Source organism: Dermacentor andersoni, chromosome 3 (assembly GCF_023375885.2).
Source record: "Dermacentor andersoni chromosome 3, qqDerAnde1_hic_scaffold, whole genome shotgun sequence".
Classification (NCBI taxonomy): domain Eukaryota; kingdom Metazoa; phylum Arthropoda; class Arachnida; order Ixodida; family Ixodidae; genus Dermacentor; species Dermacentor andersoni.
Window position 1 is genome coordinate 64,643,996 of NC_092816.1, and position 12,586 is coordinate 64,656,581.

Sequence of the window (12,586 nt, forward strand, 5' to 3'; positions counted from 1 at the left end):
CTACACCATACCATCCTGAGGGTAACGCTTTGGCTGAGCGATTTATCCATGATTTGAAGACATACATAACATTATATCCAAACTTCCCTGGCGGATGGAAACGCACTCTGTAAGCTACCGTCCAGCATCACAACCGCTGCTGTATGGCTGGCCTTGGTTGCACACCTCATTTTGCTACCTGTGGAACCAGGCCATGGCTACCGGCGTATCATCTCCTGGGAGTATTAGACAAGGTAATTCTACAAGAACATGCCAAGACAAAATAACAACAGCATCGGTACAAGCTATAAACGAAGAAATTTTACGACTTCAAGCATCGGTATAAAATTCCCAGACATCAAACCAGGACACTTAGTTGTTCGCAAAGGACTGGATGGCTTGAAGTCTCCATTCACTGGCCCCTACATGGTGATCAGAACAGTGAAGCAACTAGGTGTTCTGAAGGCCATTTATTATGAAGCACCAGGGGAGAAGGTTGAATCCAGCACTATTGAGAACATGATTCCATATTTTACCCCAAGAAGGAAGACAATCAAAGCCGTGGAGAGCCTGAAGTGCCTGAAGCGGAACCTCTCTGAACATAAGAAAGAAGACGACCGAGACTGGAGGTGTGGGAAGAGAAGACAATGTTCATTAAAATGGTGAACTAAACAGACCGTTTCGCTTTTATTTCCTTACAATCATGGGTTTCCATAGCACGCACCTAAGTTTAAGTACGTGAACGTCCTTGCATTTCACCTCCATCGTAATGCAGCTGTCATGGCCAGGATTCCATTCCACAACCTCATGTTTGGCAGCATAATGAATGATTCGTGAAAGGCTAGTCTGAGTCAATGAAAGGTTAGTCAGAGAGGGAGTGTGGCAACATCCACTGGTGATAAGTTTTGCATGTATTTCCAAGATGGCACCCTTTGTTACTCCTTTTAACTACAAGTTATCACTGTAGCTCTCTTTACACACGTTGGTACTCAAGGATGATAACTTTTTTCTGTTTTTGTGTTGTGCACCTTATTCTTGTAATGTGATTGAGGACATTAAAGTCATGCTTGAGTCAAGCTGAAGTGCTAGATTAGGCCTTAAAAACGTCCAAAGAATCACTTTTGCTAAGAGTAGAGCTTTTGGAAGCGAGGAGGTGACGTAAACATTGGACAAGACGCCACTTCTGTGAAAATTTGAAACCAGCTGTCTTAATCACATTGTGTGTTTTGTTCTTATTAGTCATTGGTATCACCTGCTTGATAATAAGAAGCTAACTTGCATTTGATTGTTGCAGAAAATTATGTTTGGTCAGTACATATATGTTACTGGAAATTTCTGCAGAACTCACTGATGCTACCTTTTCACGTACCACATTGCCAAAGCTACTTATAAGACTATGGCACCCTCTTTCTGTGACCCTGACTCACCAAAGGCATTAGTGCCTTGGCAGATCATAAATATTTTTTTGCATCCCATCAGTACATAATGTACTTCAGAGCACCAGTACTTTCAAGATTGCCATTGTGCAGATTACGCATCTCCACTTGTTTTATTGGGTGATATGCTGCGTTTAAATGCATTTTTTTTTTAGTGGCTGAGCTATCTCATTGCTCAAGTAACACTGAGAGGTATTGAGGACAGTAACCTGTCAATGCAGGTCTGAACAGTAGGGAAGGAGGTCAGGGAAACATAAGGTCCTTCTGAGCTGCTGAACAGGAGTCGATATTTTTCCTCGTAACATTTGCATACCAGCCAACTTGTATGGTTTTATAGTAAAATGTCAGATTTTTAGAGCTTGTTTACAATTGTCATATTGGCACTAATAATTGTACAATTTTTTTATTTGCGCCTTAGTTGGCACTGAAGTTGGCACTGATATTACAAGAGAATGTGAACACAGTGGCTGACCAATTTTTCAGAGCTTCATTCTTTCGAACCATCAATTACTTGGACCTATCCACCGAAGCAACACGATTCTATAGAACCAACGTATAATGACAACCAGAGTTTGGCTTCCAATATAGTATTTGAATTTTTCATGAATAAAATTCATAAGTATTTCTATTTGTGGTGTAGAACATTGTTGTGGTGACTATATAGAGCACAGTGCCTGTTCACAACGTCCCTACAAACAAAAGTTTCTGTGAACCTCCACAATTTCAGTATAATTTATCAAATTATTGAATTTTTTTACTTCAAATGTATTATTTTTCAAATTTCAAGTTTGGCAGGCCTGCATTTGATATCCCATAGACCAAGGGTTTCCAAACTTTCAGACCTTGGTGAACCTCACCTGCCTTCCCCTTCTGCCCTCTCATTTCTTTTCACCACTGATATGCTTACGGTCTTAATTGTTCAATTAAACCGTAATGTAAAGGTACACCGAAGGAGGGATGGGGTTGTATTCATATGGGCCAGTTGCAGAACCTTAAAATGCTGTTTGCGGAAACCAGTTTCGGAACTCCTGCCGTACACTATGCCGATGAGTGCGAAGGGCAAGTCATTTTGGATAGTGTGTTATGCCTTGGTAATTTTCTCATTGAAAAGTTTGGAAAGTTTGTTGTAGTTACACCAAGTCAAGCATGTGGTGTAAATAAAATGGAAATTCAGCACTAGACTGGCTGTTTGGGAGTTTTGATATCTTTGCAGCCATCTTGAATGGAGTGACGGTGAGGCAACTCATGGTGGTATCTACCACTCTGGCTTAGTGGCTGTTGCGTTGCTAAGCACGAGGTCACGAGTTCTATTTCTGGCTGCAGCAGCTGCATTTCGATGGTGGAAAACGCAAGAATGCTTGTGTACTTTGATTTATGTCTACACTAAAGAATCCTGGGGAATCAAAATTAATCCGGTGTTGTGCACTACGGAGTGCTTACTAATCAGGTTGTGGTTTTGGCAGGCAACACGCCAGAATTTAATCAATTTGGGAGTGTGGCGCAATGGGGAGGTTTGCCCCCAGCCCACCTCTGATTGATACGCCTGTGTACATGCATGCCTATTGCCTTAGTTACACCCTTATGAGTTGAAGTTGTGCAATTCCTTGAAAAACAAATAACAGGAGGAAATGTTTTTGCCTATGTTAGCGAAATGCTACACTCACGTATGTTTCTCATTCCTTGGCAGGTACCGAGGAAACAGTGTGTATTCTCGTAACGCTGGTATTCATTGGAAAGACAGAAAGAAGTTTGAGAGCATGATTCAAGATGCCATGCCATTTATTCGAAGCCTCGAAGGAAAGTGAGTAGGTTCTTTGGCCAGAGTGGTTCACACCTCGGGTAGATTTTTCTTTTTTGCTGCATTTATTGCACTTTGTGTGCTTTCTGCCATGCAGTGAGAGCAAGTAAAATAAATGCTACGACTGCAGTGACTACAACCTTGTGCCACATACAACGCTTGTTCTTATTATGGTGTTAAACCTCCGTAGCGGCACGACAGCAGAAAAAACTTTCTAAAGAAAATGTGTTCCCTTGAAGTTTCAGTGATGTAACGGAAATGGATGATAACTATCTGGTACTAGTTATCTTTAGTCTCAATTAATTACAGCTTTTTGTGAATAACAGGTTTGAATTGCTTTTCAAGATAGAATATGCATTAATGACTTCAGTGTGACTGATCAAGGAAGACTGCGACACAAATTATGAAGTTGAACAAACTATGCCATATTGAAGCCTGTTTTCAGCTTGTAAAGAAACAAGAAAGAACTGTTTCAAAAGTCGGTTTAATACTTCTTATAGTGGTCGTTGCTCCTTCTGCTCTTAATCATATTCTCGACCAGATTTATGAATCTTTTTTCACATGAAATTAAAAGAAACGTAATCATCCTTCCTTGAACAGCGACTTAGGATTAAAAGTAAAAGGAATTGATGTCAGGTGAAATTAAGAAACATGAGGACAGATTGAAGAGTACAGCATACTGCAGAATATCTTGAAGTCTCTTCATTCCTTTTCCTTACTTTTGTTGGCTGAGGTAGGCTAAAACATGTGGTAAAAGAGTGTTTTCATAAAGTATATCAAATGTGCAGAAAAGGGGATTATGAGTGTATGAAAGTAATTTATCACTACAAAAATGAAGGTACTGTCATTCTATCAATTCGTGATCAATTGCTGATAAACATGTAAGTATGGCATTGGGAAACCTTTACAAGGCCTCTTGCATAGTGGTTTATGAAAACTTCAAACTTGCATTTCAGGAACTTTGCTTCTGTCAAGACTGACATTTGTACATTGCCACGCTCTCCATTTTTTCTTGTCTTTTTCCACTCAGGTATTCACACAGAACCTTGGACACTTTATCAGAATGGAATGAGCTGTGCATAGACTTGGACTTGGTACATGCATTGATTTCAGAGATCTGTACCAAGAAACCTGTAAGCATACTGAAGCTTTTATACGCTAGTTTCGAGGATCTTCATGCTATACGCTCTACTATTTCTTGCTTGCCATATTTTTTTTTTAAATGTTAGATGTTGGTGTCTTATGCTGTGGGCACCTTTAAACTGCAATTGGGTGATATTCACATGATGAAAAAAATTCAATCCGAGTTCCACGTGACGCCATACACTGACAAAAGTCCTTTCGCTGTTGATTTATTCACACGGGCTGGAGAGGTATCAACGTTACCACACGAATTCAGCTAGCGCATGCATGAGCATAAGTGTCTGAGTACTGCCCCTTGCGTGCAAGAGAACTAACTATGCTAGAGAACAAAATACAAAAGCGAGCATTTCCACCGTCAACACGCAGTTTTGGTAGTGACACACTGCTCTTAAGCATGCAGATTTGTGACTTTTACGCCTTTTGAGCTGGGCACGCCATGGCTGTTCTCTGATCTGATGCACCGCTGCTGGCTATATGGTGGTGAACGATGACAATGCAGCCATAGTTGCCAGATGTGCAAACTAACTGCTATATCCGGCTTTTCCGACGCCCTCCACATGGATGGTTTGTAGTGGTTGAGCAAAACATCTGACTTATGCGTGTGTATGATGACTCGCCATAGTAGCACAATGGCTATGGCATTGCGCTGTTGAGGTCAAGGTCATGGGTTGATCTCGGGCGTGGCGGCTGGGCTATGCAAAAACGAATCCCAAATGGTAAAAAAATCCAGAATCCCTCACTGCAGCATACCTCATAATCAAATTGTGGTTTTGATTCGTAAAAACCCAGAAATCATTTTCTTTTTCAGTTGATGCAGCGTATTGTTGCGGGTGTCTTACAGTGGTTTGACATGCATGCCCTGTAATACATGTGATTTGGAGCAAACTGCAGGTTTTCTCAGCTGTTTGAGTACTGATTTAACAGTTTGTGCACATCATGAGTGCCACTTGCACGTCACCCGAGGCTACCTATTGCCTCTGAATGCTATACCCATTATACGGCATTCCCCGGCTGAGCGTGTGGTAGTGGTCACACTTTCTGGCCACATAAGCTACATTCTGACGAGTAAAAATGTGAGAATAAACTGATGTAAGTAAGATTTAGGCACATGTTAGAGAACAGTAGGTAGCCAAGTCATCTTGTTTTCTTCACTGCTGTACCTCTTATAGCTCATCTGTTGCCTTGGGACCCCTCAGTTCAATTCATCTTATTGGTTTTTATTCAGAATGAGCTAGCCGCATTCCTAGATAAGCCACAGAGTAGCCAGAAACAAGAGCAATCATGTTTAGTTAACGTGCCAGTGCAGTGTGCAATGCTAGAAGCTCTCATTTACATTTGTAGATGAGTGTGTGAACAGACCACACAACTTTTAATAGAAGCGCTTGAGAGATTGTAGCGCTGTCTTCTCACAACTGCTATATTTATCAGTGCATGGTGCTCATGCGAAGTAAGGGCTGGTCTGGCTGATAGTTCATACATGGTTTTAGGTAACTAAGCCTCACTAACTGTTCTTGAGAATTAAAAACTGCTGCTATAACAATATATTTGCTTTGTGCACTGCATTCAGAGACTACGCTAGCTGCATGCCTTGTTCAATTCTTGATATCACGAAAGAAATGCACTTAGCTTTTTGTGCCGTCTGGCAGGTGCTTGTGCACTGTCTATTTCACTATTTCAGTGTGCACTGCCGTGTGAGACAATTGAGGCTGAGATTTTCATGTCATTGCGCTGTAAGAGGATGTGAATAACTGTGTTGTCATTGTTTTTAGTTCCTTTCAATGCATTTTCACAGTGTTAATGGCTTTCAAACACGCATTCTTTAGGAAGGAGCAATACTAGTTTTCCTTCCGGGCTGGGAGCAGATCAGTGAGCTGAACAAACGTCTGAAAGCTGATTCAGGTCTTCGAGGTAAGAAGTTGCATACTTTGAATCAGCGTGGAAAACCATGGCAACACTAAAAAAGGCGATCGTCCTGTGACCTTCCTTTCTTAGTGTTGCCGTTGTTTTCTGAGCCGATTCATGGAATGCATCAATTTCACCTTGCCCAGCTTTCCACCTTACCACAAGAAGTTACATAATTTGTGTAGCCTACTTAGTGGCAGTATTCCCTCTGTGCTTCCCCCCCCCCCCCCCCAATTTCCTCCCACTATTTTCATTGCTGTGCTGGTGACTTAGTGCATCTCTATCTTTTCAGGTTCATCACTGATAATTCCCCTGCACTCTATGATGCCAACTGTCAACCAGAGACAAGTGTTCGATAGACCTCCTTCCGGAGTTCGCAAAATTGTTCTTGCCACCAATATTGCTGAAACAAGGTACTAGTTTTGCCTGTCTATCTAGTTCTTATCTTTAATGCTAAGAAAGGAAATGAGCATTTTACATTAGTAGTACTATGTATTTGCATAAGTTCTTTGTGTACACCAATTAGTGGATTTATCGAGAAACTTGACTGTCTTCGTTTTAAATCATGCTGCTGTGCTGTACCACCATTTAGCTGTTGTTTGACGAAAGCTGGGCTTACAAAAGAAATATGCTGGTCTTGACACGCTACTATAGTTTTCTCATCGTTACATATGTAGTATCAATTTGGTAATCCACGCTAAATGCATAGATGTCGTATAATATCACACCCACTAGTTGGTTTACATAGACCCTTTTCACGGAGCAGTTAGCTCTAGGGAAATGAGATGGCACTTGCAGCAGTGTGCTGCATGCTGCCTCAGGAAAAGGGCATGAATACAAAACCTTTACCACTTTTGCCCTGCTGAGGTGTGATCGTCTGTCTGAAATGCAACTATGTGTTTGTTAACACACTGTGCTCTATTCAGGCTGCAAAATGGGAAACAGTAGAGGGAAGACGTGTAGTAGTTGGCTTCAAAAATAGGGACTGACATACGTATTAAGGAATGTGACAAATCTGTCTGGCCAATTTCATGGACCACTGCTACACAGAGTGCCTGTGTTGCCGGCCCTTCATGATGTACGGCTTTCTTCAAGGATAAAAAAAATTCACTTATCTACCAGCGTTGTATTGCTTACCTCCAAAGAAGGAATTTCAACTCCAGAATGTCGGCAAGAGTGAGCACCGCTCATTACATATTGACAAAGGGAGTAGTGCCACTTGCTGGCATAGTAAGCTTTTCGCATGTTATCTACATGCATTAACCCCACCTCACACGCAAAGTTACACCCACTTTATTGCCAACGTATCAAGAATAAGTGAACTGGTGCACTCTTGAACCAATGCACCAAAGCATGGGTGATGTGGGTGCAGGGCGTAGCAGTGCAGCGACATATCCAGAAATTTATTTCGAGGGGTGATGGGGGGTTCTCTGCCAAGAACTACCACTCTTCCCCCTCCTTCTCTCTCTCTTACTATATATATATATATAAACTTTTGCAGCCACTTCACATCAAGTTATGCTATTATGCTATCATCCTTATGCTATCTTTAAAAATAATGATACAGTTAAACCTCAATATAACGAAGTAGGTAAATTCAGCAATTTGCGTTGTTATATCGAAATTTAATTATATTGAAGTTCGACCTTTTATGCGAATGAGTACAGTCGCCGATCGACTTTTTTTACACACAAAGGCGCTGCAGAATTTTCCAAATTGTTGGGCAATCGAGAAAGCTAATTTGAATGAGAAAACAATTCGTTTTGATGAATTTGGGAGTCGACGACAAATGATACAGTTTCATGCCACGTACGTTGACGATATCTTTATATCAGCAATACAAGTTAAGCGAAGCCAGCCACACTTTTGCATGCACTCCGCCCCCGCGACTAATTGTGTTGTCCGTACTGGATTGACGCTATTAGGAAAAGCGCCGGCAGTGGGGAATGAATGCTTCGTCTGTATCTCACTCCATGGGCCACCGAAACTCGAGATTACGCAACCTCCAATACTACATGTGTGGGAAGACAGCTTATATGATACTACGCCGTCTTGGCACGCCCACCCTTTGCACGCGTGGCAGACTGCTTCTAAAGCAGGGTGCGCGGCTGTATATGTGCTCAGCTGCACTTGCAGCCATGCGCAGCCACGGCCGAGATGCGTGCCAGAAATCACAATGCGCGTCAACTTACTCCTCGGCCCTTGGCCCTCACGCGCTTGATCGTGTTGCCATGAGCTCGCTTTCCTCCCACTCTTTTCATTTACTCGTGCGGGAAGGCTGCACTCGTGCGTGAAGCCACCATCTTTCTTTCTCACCGTCGCACACTTTCACTTGCACATAAAGCACGAAGTGCATGGTGCACAATAGGATCTTATCACACTTTCACTTTATATGGAACATGATGTGGCTTCACTTCAGCGGTCACTGTTGTGGCGCCGTGCACAATTTGAGAGGTGCGTTTGCAAGCAGCCACTTGTAATTAAATCATTTGACCATCTGCATCTGTGGGAGCTTCCATTTATTGTCTCAGCATTCCTTTGCTGCGGAAGCGAAATTTCGTTGTATTGAAATTGCATATAAACACACTTCTTTATATGCTGAGGTTCTAATCACATGGAGTTGTTTGAACAAGAGGTTATGAAAAGTTAAATACTTCGTTATATTGTGAATCTCGTTATATTGAAGTTCGTTATATTGAGGTTTAACTGTACTAAAAAACTGAAGTTTCGTTTATGAATCGATGCATATATATAATGTATGTTGGTGACTTAGCTGGTACATGACTTGGAAAAACGAACAGCGCTAAAAACAGGGCTATACAAAACAAGACAACACACTATCATGTGTCTTCTTGTTTGCAGTCCAGACTTGTTGCAGCTCAGGTAACTGTGGAGATCACCGCTGTTTTCCAGCCAGATCTTCTAGTGAGTGGTATGGCCTCAACTACGTACGGAAGAGGGTGGGCACTATTTTGCAAATTACCTACCCCTCAATCACGCTTTTGGCATTGTGGGCATGCTATATTATTCTAGATTTAAAAATACAGGAAGGAAGCTTTGTGCTAGAACTTCGAGAGTATCATATGATGCAAGTTTTGCTCACTTGTTGTCACCTGCTGTCCAGCTTATTTGAAGAGATTTTTGAAAGTAGCTTGCGGTCATGGTATTGTAGTCCTCACGCGATGCATATTATTATTTGGTCACACTTGGGAACTGATGAGGCAGACAGTCCGATGCAGGGCTGCTACCTGTGTAGAAGCCTTTGTGAAAATTACAGCATCCGTTGTTTGCAGTAAAATAGGGGTGAGTAGCTCAGAGACATTTGAAAGCGTCATATTTCCTGACATCCATATATTCTGAATATTGCCGAGATGTTTAGTTAGGATGGGCTCTCCACTGCAAGCAGCATGTATTACAATGGGGTAGGTGAGCTTCAGCTAGGCAACTGGCCACAGCGGACTAATATTCAACGATTGCGCAGTGACGAGACACTCTCCCTATGTCCCTATGTCGCTTCGTTCTTGACACCTTATGTGTGCATACCTCCCCCCTCCTCGTATCCATCACTCCACGCTCCTTCTTAACATTCTTTTCTGTTAGTCACTGTCACACTCTTCAACATTAACTGATTTCTCGAATGGTGCAGCAACTGCTAACATTCCTATATTTCTCTTTCTGCGTGGACTTTGAGGCCATTTATATTCACTTACCTGCCCTCCCACCTATTTGTTGTGGTGGTTTCTTAGCTGCCCTGGTCCAGCACCCCTGTCCTCTATATAACGCCCAGTCAGCGTTCTGTAGGTCTTTCTTTCTTGTTCTGTGTTAAAGTGAAGCTTTTTAAAGTGAAGCTTTCTTTGCCTCTTCCTTCAACTTTCTCACTGCTGCTGCGGCTGTCTTGCACGCCACGTCGGGGTTGGTTCAGAGCATGTATATACATGGAAGGAGTGTGGCAGAGAGGAAAGGAGACATGAGAAACTCGTTTTGATCTTTGCACCACATTGAATGTGCACAATGTCCTCTGGAGCTTCCTGGGCGCCGATCGCCACATTAGCCTCTTGACAGCTGTAATTATCTGTGACCCGTTGCAAAAGCACAGCAGAAATTGCAGCTCTTATCTTTCTACTGTACCCAAGTCCAGAGGGAATCTAGATATAATAGTAGAGAGGAGGGGGGGGGGGGAGATGAGGCAGAGAATGGGTGGAATCGATGCTGTCACGAAAAGAGGGAATAACAGCCTTGCGCTCTTCGCTCGCTGTTTCCATACAAGGAGGGGCACGGAACAGGTGACGTGAGATGGCAAGAAAATGCTACTACTATAGACATGACAGCGGTTGTGAGGAAACTCGGTAAACTTAAGCTCATGGTATGGTGACATGATAACTCCTCTCTCCTTTCTGACTGCCACTAGCCCTCGCGTTGCTGTCACATTCAAGCTTTCCCTTTCATCCATGTTGTTCTTTCAGAGCCTGCCTCCTGATACTTTCTGTTCCTTGAGAAAGGGGAGGGCTTTGACCCCCCTCCCACTGGCTACGCCGTTTGTGCTCAGTTAACAAATGTGTTGCAACTGAGCACACCCACGAGCAGTCAGGCAAAAAATAAACATTGAAATAGTATTCGCTTTGAGGAACGTTAATGGGTCAGAAACATGACAAGCCACTTCCTCAAAGCATTTCCCAAATGAAGAATGAAGAGCAAAGGACACTCATCTTGAGTTAATTCATAAGCGGAAAGTTCGTACAGCTTCAAACAAATTCCTAGCCGCACTTCTGGTACCTGCACCATGTACGCTGCTTGTTCAGTTTGCAACAGGTGTAATGAGCTCCCATAACTCTTGCATGTCGCTTCGTGTTGTTCACTCATTCACTGTCTATGATATCCACCAAAACAGAGGATTGCCCAGCTGCACTGGCGTCATACTCATCCACTGTAAACATGAAGCCATTGGTGGAAGCTGAGGCAAGCAATTGACGTGTTACCACGTGATCAAACATGGCAGCGCAAGAGGGATTGCTGTGAAAAGGGTCTATAAAGCCTTCATTTTCCATCGGAAAGCTGAGAAGTGCATCGTCACTATCAACGAGGAACCGAAAACAGTGACTATTCCTTTAGGTTTCAGACTAAGCAGGTGAAGGTGAAATGGACGGGCATATGCAGTGCAATATATGTACAACATTCTCGTCTAGTGTAGGGAATTCTCACCATGCTGCACATTGGGCTTTTGTATATATACAGTAGAACCTCGTTGATATGTTCCCATTACGTACGTTTTCCTGGTGCCAATGTTCCCAGTCCAGAACAAAAAAAATGACCTGATAGAGTTACGCTAATTTTTTATCAGTTCATACGTTCCCGTAAAACACTATTTTTCGGCAACAACGTTCAGTACGTCGCCAAACTGCAATTGTGTGATACGTTTTCGGGCCACTAGATCCCATGTAAACAAGAAAATGCGGGATTGAGGCGTGCGTGATCGAGACCAATATGTAGCTACCCGCCGCAGCAGCTTCACTGCAATACTGGCCCTCCTGCCTCACATGAAAACACTGGCACACACTCAGTTTCTCATTTCAGTACCAGGAAATCTTCACTGGGTTCGTAGCACGCGGCATTCACAGCTATCACCGCCAATTCTATGGCGATAAGCATCTTCGCCTATCTGTTTCACAGCATGTGGTGCCATCGGAAGGGTAGCGCACGCTTTTAACAGTCAATGATTGAAATGCACCACCGTTCCCTGCTGCAGACTGCGATCGTATATATTTTCTGGCTGCTAAATTCCATGTGAACAAGAATCGAGAACAGTATATAGCTGCCCACCCGTCTCATGTGAAAACAATGGTGTACACAGTTTCTTATTCCGGTACCAGCAAATTTCCACCCGGCTTGTTGCATGCTGCATTCACAGCTATCACCGCCAAACTTATTGCGATAATCGCTGCCAAACCTATTGTAGTGCGATAAGCATCTTCACCTATCTGTCTTACAGTGCATGGTGTGTAGTGCCATTGGTAGTGTACTGCGCGCTTTTGATAGGCGATAACCCAAACACGCTGCCGTTCCCTGCTGCAGGCGGCGCAATGTGGGCATCGCGTTTCGCTTTAGTGGCATCTGGCTTAGCGCACCAGCTCGATTAGCTTCAGTTTCCCATTGCCCTCTTAAAACACCACACATAGGAAAACAACACAATGCGTCTCAGGTCGCCGGAGCACCACTAGCTCAACACGCGTTGGCGTCTCGTGCCTAAACGATCCGCGTGACACTTCGCATTGCGTAGATGTAAAAAATAGTTGAGTCTGTCAATTTTTTTTACTTACTTTGGATCATACAT

At 43.0% G+C, this 12,586-nt stretch overlaps 1 protein-coding gene across 1 annotated transcript in view; it reads left to right on the plus strand.

Moving 5' to 3' along the window:
• LOC126546191 (ATP-dependent DNA/RNA helicase DHX36-like) overlaps window positions 1-12,586 on the plus strand; it is an 87,049-nt gene that overhangs the window by 25,033 nt on the left and 49,430 nt on the right. The window contains exons 11-14 of the mRNA XM_050194340.3: window positions 3,103-3,216; window positions 4,244-4,346; window positions 6,180-6,264; window positions 6,551-6,671. Coding sequence (XP_050050297.2) covers window positions 3,103-3,216; window positions 4,244-4,346; window positions 6,180-6,264; window positions 6,551-6,671 — 423 coding nt within the window. The remainder of the gene's footprint in view (window positions 1-3,102; window positions 3,217-4,243; window positions 4,347-6,179; window positions 6,265-6,550; window positions 6,672-12,586) is intronic.